We start from the raw sequence: 10,436 nt of genomic DNA, 5'->3' as shown, positions 1-10,436 counted from the left end.
TTTAGCATCTTCTCATAGTGAAATATAAGATAAAATCAATAGTATTCATTTATTATATAGTATTTATACAATGGTCTATATTTTCTATTGAATTTGTTACAGATTTTTATACATTCCACATTGATTTGTGTAATGACCTAGTTGCAATATGCAAAGAAATATCTTTTAGGTTTAGTATGTTCCTCCAGTGTGTCACAATGAAGAAATAATTGTAGAATCGTGTCGGTGAGGTTGTACTGAAAAAAGGGGACACCAAATAGTCATGATAAACAGAACATAAAAGCAACAGCAGTGAAAATGAGCTTCCTCTTCAGTCTCATCGACTCTGCTGTGTTAGAATAACATCAATGTTTTTTTTTTAATATATATTCTGAGAATTAATAAGGAAACAGGGAAACAATATATATTTTATTGTTTTGTTTGTGTGTTCTCAGACACAGAAACAGCCCTTTGGGGCGAAACAAACCTCAACACGGACCTTTTCCAGGAAAACACAAGGCAAAACAATTTGGAGGCCGAACCTCGAACTTCGTCTCCCATTGACTTCAGATCACTCGTCCAAAGCTCCATGTTCACGTTCACAAACGACCAGAGAAACCTCGAGAGCAGCCAGATTGACATTCCTGCTGAAGGTAACTAGTTAAATCAGCAGCTGTATACAGGAGTCACAGTAATGTTTGTACTTTCTGTATTGATTTCGACTTTTTTCTTTCTTTTTTTTGATTTCATCTTTTAATTACAGACCAACAGAGGCTGTTGGGAGAGGTTGCCTATCAGCTGGATAAAAGGATCCTGTCCTATGTTTTCCAAGGCCAAAAGAGATTCTATGGTTTCACAGTGCTCAACATAGACCACAAGATCATCGACGTAAGAAACAATACTGGTTATTGGCAGCATCTAATAACCACAAAACTGTACGCGCACAAGATTACACTCAAACATTTTCACTTTTATCATTAATAAATTTTGGCTTCCACGTCATAAAAATCAAGTATGGAGGCCAGAATTGTCACTGTCGAAATTTCAAAGATGCTTGATATTTTGTGTGTTCAGAAAAACCCCCCAAAATAATCTGCCTTTTCAATATTATTCATTTTCTTTTTACATCTAACAGCAACTATTGTGATATCATCGAATCAGCCCTGTAAAATTGTGTTGGAAGACTGAGGAAGAAAATCGGAGTTATTGTTTTTTTTTGTGTTTTCCAGGTGAGCACACACCCGCTGACGGGGAGGGTGGACGGAGGCTACCGGATGCATCTCTCTCAGAGGCACGAGCAGATCATGGCGACGCTGCGGCAGCACGGCTTCAAGCCACAACTCCATCCTCCGTTCACCGAGTTCATCATCAACACCTACGGGATCCTGAAGCGGAGTCCTGCCGAATACAGGTCCGCGGACGTTGACCTCAACGACCCGGACTTCCTGAGGAGGGTGATTTTAACCAGAGCACCAATTCAACTTCAGAAGGACCTGCTGGTTGTGCTCACCTGCCTGTGCTGCATGGCAGAGAAGGACCAAAAGCCTCTCCTCCTCTGGTCGTCAAAGGCTGTAAAGCAACAGCAATAAAATGCAAATCAAAACATTACCAGACTGGAATCTACCATTTGTTTTGAGACGGTCCTTTCTTTTCAATCTTTGTTTGATTTGCATTGATTACCATATTCGGATTCAATGTGTGGGTTCAAAATGCAAATATGTTACAATCAGCCGAGATTTAAAGAAGAGAGTAGAATAAATGAGATCACAAGCTGAATTTGAAGCTCAACGTTTGGCTGAGATTGCTGCTGATCTGTTGAGTTTTCTGGACCGTGCTTTTAATCTGCGGGGAGGTCAGGTCTGACTCTGACAATACTGTGAAGAGTATTTTACAGTCCATAAGAACCAACAGATATATGAAGAAAGCCTGCACATGATACTATAAATCTATTTTACATTCATTAGGTCACTCGAAGAGTCTCAGTGTACATTTCCATAAACATCTCATTCACACAGTCATGGCAACAGCTGTTATGTAAGAGGAATTGCACATTAGTGTCTAGCTCAAGGACGCTCACAAAGGTCAAGATGGCAATTGAGTTGTTAACCTTGGGATTAGGAGTCAAGCCACTCTACTAACCAAGCCATGCTGATTGGCCTGCAGGATAAAGTGAACATCGAGCAAAGCGGCAAGTACTGAGGAGTAATGTGACTAAACACGAGTGAAAAGGGGTGAAGTGTGTCCCTAAATGCTATTACATTGAGAATGTATTGATTATAGGGGATTATATAACTGCTGTGCAATCTCATTAAAAAATGTTTCTAAATATTAACAAGCTGTAATTTTAGTTTCGATGTTCCAGAGGACAGATGTTATGGAGACAGATGTTACAGAGAAAATATGTTATCATGGACAGATGTTAGAGGGGACAGATGTTACAGGAGACATGTTATAGGGGACAGATGTTACAGTGAATGGATGTTATAGGGGACAGATGTTATAGTGGACATATGTTATAGTGGACATATGTTATAGTGGACAGATGTTATAGTGGACATATGTTACAGTGAACTGATGTTATAGTGGACAGATGTTATAGTGGACAGATGTTACAGGAGACATGTTATAAGGGACAAATGTTATAGGGGACAAATGTTACAGTGAACTGATGTAATAGTGGACAGATGTTACAGTGAACTGATGTTATAGTGGACAGATGTTATAGTGGACAGATGTTACAGGAGACATGTTATAAGGGACACATATTACAGTGAACTGATGTAATAGTGGACAGATGTTACAGGAGACATCTTTTACAGGGGAAAGATGCTTTATACAGCACAGAAATGACAGAGGACAGATGTTACAAGACAAATATGTTACAGATGTTACAGGAGACAGATGTTACAGTGGACTGATGTTATGGTGGACAGATGTTACAGGAGGCATCTGTTACAGGTCTGTGGGTGGCCTCAGGTGAGGTCACGTGTCCGACTGCTTTGTCGCCTTGACAACGCCATCGGGGGCGTGGCTTAACAGCACCACGAGCAGCCGAGAGACCTGGGTTGGGTTTTTGTTTATAAAAGGTCGTTTTACCGGTCTGGTCATCCGTTTGCAGCCCGCCTCGGTAGAGCAAATGCATTGAATCACAGTGAATACGTGAACAAGTCGCTCTCTGAGCGGGTTGATCACGTGGACTGTCCCACTTCTCACGCGGAGGTAAGATCATCTGTGGCTTCACGTTAGCCGCTCTCAGCTAGCGCTGCTTCATGACAGGTGTCATCTCTGAACTCCTTTGCACTGGTGGGTTATTCAAACATGCATCAGGTGTACAAATGACCACACACACACACACATACACACAGACACCAGCAGTTATGTGAGGTCCAGAGTGTGTGTGAGTTGTCGAGTCTGTTAGCTTGAACATACCTGAGCTGCTACCTTTGAACTCCTCTTTAATCTACCTGTACGAGGCAGGAAGCGACCATGAGAGCCACTGTACCGGGAGGGAACTTAGAAAAACACTCAGGTTCAGGTTGTAGGTCGTGTAATCGATGCACTGTGACTTTTTTTTGACTTCCTGGTCGTATTTTGGGAATTACTACTCTCCCTCTCAAGCCTCGGCTGATGGAGAGCTCAGATGTGCGCGAGGTCCGTGAACGCAACACGGTGGCGTGGAAGGACGGGTTTATACTGTGACTGAAGCTGAGCTGACTGCTGTAACACACAATACCAGGTGACCGAGCTGGTCTTACTAAAGAAATGCAAAGATTACAATGCCAATGGTTGCATCAGCACCACCAAACGAGTGACGTGTCAAACTGTACAGTCAGTTTAGTTAAATGAGTGTTCCTATGGTACCACACGTCATATCTGGTGTCACGAAATGCAGCAAAGATTCCAAACATGTTTGCCTTGTATTACCACATTTAGAGACTTTAGATTGTATCTTTGCACATTCAGGTGCGGCTTTTCTGGAAGAATTTTCAGTGCAGTTCCTTTTTTTTTTTGGTTTAAATCTTCCACAACCCTATGTCAATGTAACGGGTAGGTTATAGGCTGCTTATTTATGTTCATTGCGCCGTTTGTCAGGCTGCCAGTTCTGCCATGTTTTACACGACACTACTTGTACAAACATGGAATCACCAGTTTGGTAGTCGGCCAAACCTGCTTTGCAGCACCACGCTGTGCACTGACTTCTGAAGATTCCTATGTCCTCCTTCTGTTCCAGCTGGAGCCCTCGGGGGACATCGTTCTCACGCCCATGAAGCCAGAACGGGAAGACCTGATGTTTTTCACCCGCGTTGTTGTCTAGAGACGGTGCGGAGGCATGGCCCTGCCAGCGTCTCCCTTTCCTAACGGGTGTGTCGCGGGCGTCCACGCTGTGGGATGGGCGCTCATCCTGCCCTGTTTCTGGTTTCTTGACCGCCTCATTGCGGTCTGCAAGTCCACCACCTTGGAGAGAACGCAGCGCCTGGAGCAGGAATGCTACCTCCAGCCTCTCAAGGTCTTCTTTGGCTCCATTGCCTTCTTCCTTCTCTTTCTTCTAACGACCCCTTTTGCTTTCCTGGGCTTCCTGCTCTGGGCACCCCTTCAGGCCTGCCGCAGGCCGTTCCGCTACCACAGAGAGACGCCCGCCTCCCCGGAGAAGGAGACGCACCGGGGCTTCGAGCTGACCGGCAGGGCGTCGTTCGGCTTCGCCTCGGCCAACCTCTGTCTGTTGCCGGACAGCTTGGCGCGCTTTAACAACTTGAGCGACACGCAGCGCAGGGCGGCTCTCATTGGCGAGCGCATCGTGCAGGGCGTGTGCCGGCCCCACATCCGCATCTTTGTAGACTCCCCGAGCAGCTGCGGCACCCTCAGCCCCTCCAACAGCATGCTCCCCACGAGCTCCTCCACGTACGGGGCCACGGACCGACAGGCGCCCACCCCAGTAAGTCCCCGTCCGGACCCCGCGGACCAACACGCGGCGGTCTCAGACTCCAGTAGCGGTGTGGTGTGTGTCCCCCCAGACGAGCCAGAGCGACTCCCGAATGACCCGTCCTCCCCTCTCCTGAATTCTAACCAGAACTCTAACCAGCAGGGCCCGGAGAGCCACCGGAGCGCCCCCCGAGCTCTGCTGTCTCAGGGCCTCCGTCAGCAGGACGACGTGCCCTGGGAGGTGTCGTCGCTGTTCCCGGCCAACGTGGACATACTGTGCCTGGAGGAGGTGTTCGACAAGCGGGCGGCGCAGAGGCTCGCCGACCAACTGAGGCCCGTGTTCGGACACATACTGTACGACGTGGGCGTGTACGCCTGCCAGCCGCCGTGCGGATGCAACTCCTTCAAGTTCTTCAACAGCGGCCTGTTCGTGGCCAGCCGCTTCCCCGTGCTGGAGGCCGAGTACAACTGCTTCCCCAACAGCCGGGGGGAGGACGCTCTGGCTGCCAAGGGCCTGCTGTGTACCAAGGTGCCCCTTTTTTCATTGTTCGATAGGAAATATGAGCAGCTTTTTAACAGGCATATACATACTTACATACATAAAGAGTATAATAACTACATGCTTTTGTCTCTGTATGAATGCACCTTGACTTTATTGTAACTTCACTGCATTTGTTTGAAATCCTCAGCTGCTAATTGGACACAATCAGAAACAGAAGAAAGTGGTCGGCTTTTTTAACTGCACACATCTCCATGCGCCAGAAGGCAAGTCGCATTTTGCTGTTGGTTAACTCGGCTGAATAAGACATTTTTTTGAATTTTCTTTTTAGACAAACAGTTGCGACCCTTTTTTTTGTTGTTTTTTTTCCCCTCCTCTGTGTGGTTTTATCAGGCGAAGGCGAAATCCGCTGCGAGCAACTGAACATGGTCACCAAGTGGATCGGGGATTTTCAGTTGGTCCACAAGCAGCACGATGAGGAGGTGGCTTTTGATGTGCTTTGTGGGGATTTTAACTTTGACAACTGCTCGCCTGGTGTGTTAATATCTCATTTAGCAAATTGGTATATTTAGATATTTGTTTTATTAAAAAAATAAAATGTGATTGATTTTTCGATAGATGACAATCTGGAACAGAATCACTGCCTTTTCAGTGAATACAGAGACCCTTGTAGGGCCGGACCTGGACAAGAGAAGCCCTGGGTTATTGGTTTGTACTGATTCACAGTTACTTGTGCATACCAGCAGTCTACTGGCGATGTTGATAATTAGTAAGGTATTGCTGTGATTGGCTCCTGAAGGCACTCTCCTGGAGCAGCCCACGTTGTATGAAGAAGACATCAACACTCCAGAAGGTTTACAAAGGTACTCCTGGATGTCCTCCAGCACTGCCCACATCTCTGCCCTCTTTCCATCCACGCCAGTGACGCCTTGCTCTTCCTCCCGCATCGCTTTGCAGAACTTTGGAAAGCGAGGATCTGAGGAAGCAGTACGTCTCTCCTCCCGTTCCCGCGGCCGGCTTGCCGTTGGTTTACCCCGAGAACGGCCAGCCGTGGATCGGACGTCGGATCGACTACATCCTCTACCGGGAAAGCTCCGTCTCATCACGCTGCCGGACGGTATGTCCCATCGTCACCTTGTCCTCAGTGACTTCTGTTTCCCACCACATTGATTTGTTCACTCAACATTTACCAATTTAAAAAAAGTGCTGACTTTCGGTCTTTGTTATAAAGATTTTAAGAATTTATTTCAAGTGAAAACAAAACAATTTCTCTTTCTTTCCCTCCAGGAAGTCGAAGAGATGACCTTCATAACCCATCTGGCAGGCCTTACAGACCATATTCCTGTGGGCTTGAGACTTAATATAGTTATGGATTCTGTTAGTAATGAATGAGGACTAAATCAAATGTACAAAAATGCACGTTGCTGTATGATATAATTACATACTTGAATATCTAATTTCAAGTTAGATTACACTTCAGGTGGAATTCTTTTTTTTTTAATGAATGTACTGATTTTTTTTTTTCCACAACATATCCAACTTTATATGGGAACAAATTTTCAAGCCAAATGTGGGCATTTTGTAAATTTGTATATTTGCTGGAACAATTTTACTACACAAATAAATGCCAAGGGATTTTTACTCTGTATTTTGCCATCATGTTGTCCTGCTCATTACAATCTTATGACACAATAAGAGTGTCTTTGATTTTATCCTGTCTTATTTTTATGTATATATATCTTCTCTGTGTTGTATTGCGTGTGCAGCAATGCTTTAAAATTATTTTGGCTCTGGGATTTAAAAAAGTATAGTATTCTATAAAAGTATACAAAGTAAAAGTATTCTAGTATTCTATTCTAAAAGGTACTATGTGAGGAAGGTACTATAGAGTAAAACATCTACACATTCTACAATTATCCATTGAAAAAATCTTTAACACGATCATTAACGTTTGTCTCTCGCCAAGCCAACGTATAAATCACAAAGAGCTGGATGAGTTGTTATACTCAATGCATCCAGCAGAGGGCGAATTATATTCGTGTCACGTCTTGACACCAACGAAGAAGTCGCACGGACCAATCAAAAGCCAAGGACGACGAACGACTTCCTGTTTTTAGCCTTGACGGACGCTACAGCTGGTTAGCTTAATCGGTGAACCGAATTCAAGTTGAAATCATGAATATTCTCACTCGCTCTCGAAAACTGCTTTTCTCTGTAATGAGAAGGGAAGTCAGACTAAAACACCAGAGGGCTTTTGGATGCGTTTGTTCTCACAGTCTTTGCTCGACCTCTGGTTCTACAGAGAAGTCAGCCTCGTGTCGACGAGTTCCTGCGTTGAATTGTCACTTTCTCTCAAAAAGATTTCATTCAGACGTCATTGAAAACAGAAGCCCGAGAAACTCTGCCGGGTTTGAAGAGGCATCACGGGATGTGGATGAAACAAACACTGACAACAGTTCCGTGAGACAGAGTAAGTAGAGTCTACATGCATTTACAGCCCTGAATCCTGAAGAGTAATCCGATTCCTTTGGTTGTTTTACCCTATTTACCAGTCTTTTGTATAGTTGATAAGTGAACATATTTATATGTTGTGTTTTATTATTTGAACCACTTCATATCTTCTGTTTGATAAGGGGACGAGCAAGGCAGATGTATTTAGACACAAGTCACAGTGCTTCACAAGGAAATACATTAAAACAGAGGGAACTGGAAAGGCATAAAGAAAATATACAAAGCAAAAACGTTTCTGAAGATTAAGCTGATTAAATTAAGTGAAATCTATATTTTGTTGGAAAGCTTGAGTAAATAATAGTCTTTTTGTGTGTGTAAGCAAATCTATATTAAATGGACGCACCAATCTAGACATACATATTTACATACATACACATATAACAAGTATGTCTAGTTTACCTTGTCTGAAAAGAGGTGTTATGAAATATTGTCACATACTACTGAGAGAGGAAAAAAACACCACTTACTTGAATATTTCTGTTTTTTTTCCCCCGACACTTCAGTGACTTTCAGTCTTGATGTGCTGGTGTCTCTGCTGCGTCAGGAAAACGCTGCAGACCTGTGTGTGATCAAAGTACCTGAACACATCAAATACTCCGAGTACTTTATTGTCGTCAGTGGTATATCGCCGAGACATATCCGTGCAATGGCTCTTTATGCACTGAAAACGGTAAATAAATGCATTATTTTGTGTATGATATATGCAACCTGTTTTTTGTTTTTTTTAATACTTATGCAAGTAATATCTTTTCTCCAGTACAAGTTTCTGAAGAAAGCTGGTGATCCAGATTTAAAGATTGAAGGGAAAGATGCAGAGGACTGGATGTGTATTGACTTTGGTATGCATTGGCCGAGATTTTTTTTGTTGCAGGTGTCAAATCTTTTCATCTGTTTTAAGAAATTTATGTTGTTTAATGTAGTAACAAATGTTGTTTCTTGCTCTCAGGTCAAATGGTTGTTCACTTCATGCTACCGCAAGCCAGAGAAAGATACGAACTGGAGAAGCTCTGGACTCTCCGTGCCTTTGACGAGCAGCTGCAGAGAATCCCGCCTGAGACGATACCTGAAGATTTTATGTTAGATCCTGAAATGACAAAGTGAAATCATTGCGGACTAATCATGTAAGCTGTGCACAGACTTCACTCGTTTGTTTAAATTAACTTCTCATGCTGGTTTTTTTCGGTCCACATGAAAGGGAATGCCAACTTTTTTGTCACATTTGAAAATAAAATACTCCTATTTCCCTTCGTATGTGGGAGATCAGAAAGTAAGGCCTGAGTCACCACTGTGTGTTTTTTAGTTAACCACAGAAACAAACTTTCCAAACTTTCCAAACGCAGTTTGTGTTTGAAAGAAATCTCATCCTTCAGCTTCATATGTTTCCTGGAGGTCTTGATCCACAGTCACCAGCCTATTTTGATGAGCAAGATGTTTGTGCATGAACACTGAGCACATCATTTGTTTTTGTATTCATTAAAAAAAAAAAAAAAAGCTTGCAGAGTGGGAAGTCTTCGAAATTTGATTCAAGTCATTATTTGGTTATTGCATTAATAGATGACCTTTCAAAATGCATGACATCATACAAAGAATTTTTCAATGTCTTTAATCTGTGATCGTTAAAAATAAATGTATTTTAATACACTGCCTGTTGTTATTATTCCCCAAAAGCTCACGTTTAACGAATTTTGTTCAACCAAGTTAACTTTAATTGAAGTGTTTGACTTGTTCAGATGCTCTTTTTGCACAAAAGGAATAAAAATTCTTTATTACTAGACATTTCAAACATCCAGACCTCATTTCCAATGCTAATAACACTCGATCACTACTAACAACAGTGATCTTATGTACCATTTTATCCACACACAATCACGCTTTTGGGCAATTTAGACTATAATACACAATTTCTTTGACCACAAATCTATGACACACTTGGCATATGTGAATTTATTCTTTATCTGCTTAAAAGTCAGTGACTGAGTTGACCAGTTAATCATATTAACATATTATGTTTGGATCAATAACCAAAAAGGAGATTACATCAAATGAGAAACACATTAAACATTGTTTATTTGAGATTTCTCCGTTTCTGTTCACGTATGATTGCATCGATGAATAAAAATCATTGAAACAGTTTGTCTCATGAAATACAATGTTGTTTGAGTGATGATGAAAATCTCCAAATTTAATGGTAAACCTGTGTACTTTTTTTTTTTTTTTTACCCTCCTTCCAGGGCAACATTTCCTAAACACAAAGAAAAAAAATAAGCTGACAAGTTCTCTCCCAAAAGAAAATATTTATTGGGTCAACAAAACAAACCAATAAACTGTTTCTTTCAGCCAAAATCAGTCAAGCAAGTTGTTTCTTCCAAAGAAAGAAGCTGCCAGTTGTGACATGCATTGATTCAGCGATACAGTAAACAGAGAGATAGGGCAACAGAAAACTCTGTAAATGATTGGAAACATTCTTCAAGAGTCAAAATGGTCTGTTATGTGTCAGTAAGGATATACACACATAAACCAACACACC

General features: G+C 42.5%; 2 protein-coding genes across 2 annotated transcripts; both read left to right on the top strand.

Annotated features, from left to right (window-relative positions):
• The first annotated feature begins 3,060 nt into the window (after positions 1-3,060).
• smpd5 (sphingomyelin phosphodiesterase 5) lies at positions 3,061-6,969 on the top strand. Its single transcript, XM_080500647.1, has 8 exons — positions 3,061-3,198; positions 4,211-5,428; positions 5,589-5,664; positions 5,792-5,932; positions 6,017-6,106; positions 6,198-6,261; positions 6,356-6,515; positions 6,686-6,969. The coding sequence occupies exons 2-8, from the start codon at positions 4,310-4,312 to the stop codon at positions 6,788-6,790; spliced, it is 1,755 nt and encodes a 584-aa protein (XP_080356773.1). The 5' UTR covers positions 3,061-3,198; positions 4,211-4,309; the 3' UTR covers positions 6,791-6,969.
• Positions 6,970-7,527: 558 nt separating this feature from the next.
• Positions 7,528-9,010, top strand: malsu1 (mitochondrial assembly of ribosomal large subunit 1; the record flags this gene model as incomplete). The annotated part of the gene is made up of 4 exons (XM_080500660.1): positions 7,528-7,868; positions 8,413-8,579; positions 8,667-8,748; positions 8,856-9,010. Exons 1-4 carry the CDS (start codon positions 7,574-7,576, stop codon positions 9,008-9,010), a joined length of 699 nt encoding a protein of 232 aa, XP_080356786.1. The 5' UTR covers positions 7,528-7,573.
• Between the last annotated feature and the right edge of the window lie 1,426 nt (positions 9,011-10,436).

This window comes from Blennius ocellaris (genome assembly GCF_963422515.1).
Source record: "Blennius ocellaris genome assembly, chromosome: 8".
In the NCBI taxonomy this organism is placed as follows: domain Eukaryota; kingdom Metazoa; phylum Chordata; class Actinopteri; order Blenniiformes; family Blenniidae; genus Blennius; species Blennius ocellaris.
Note: the sequence above shows the minus strand (reverse complement) of the source record. Positions and strands in the feature narration are given on the sequence as shown.

Excerpts from the sequence above, each read along its gene's own strand:
- smpd5 (XM_080500647.1), top strand. The coding sequence starts at position 4,310 with ATGGCCCTGCCAGCGTCTCCCTTTCCTAACGGGTGTGTCGCGGGCGTC. Across the intron at positions 5,429-5,588 it reads AGGGCCTGCTGTGTACCAAG|CTGCTAATTGGACACAATCA; the intron begins GTGCCCCTTTTT and ends TGAAATCCTCAG. Across the intron at positions 6,516-6,685 it reads TCTCATCACGCTGCCGGACG|GAAGTCGAAGAGATGACCTT; the intron begins GTATGTCCCATC and ends CTTTCCCTCCAG.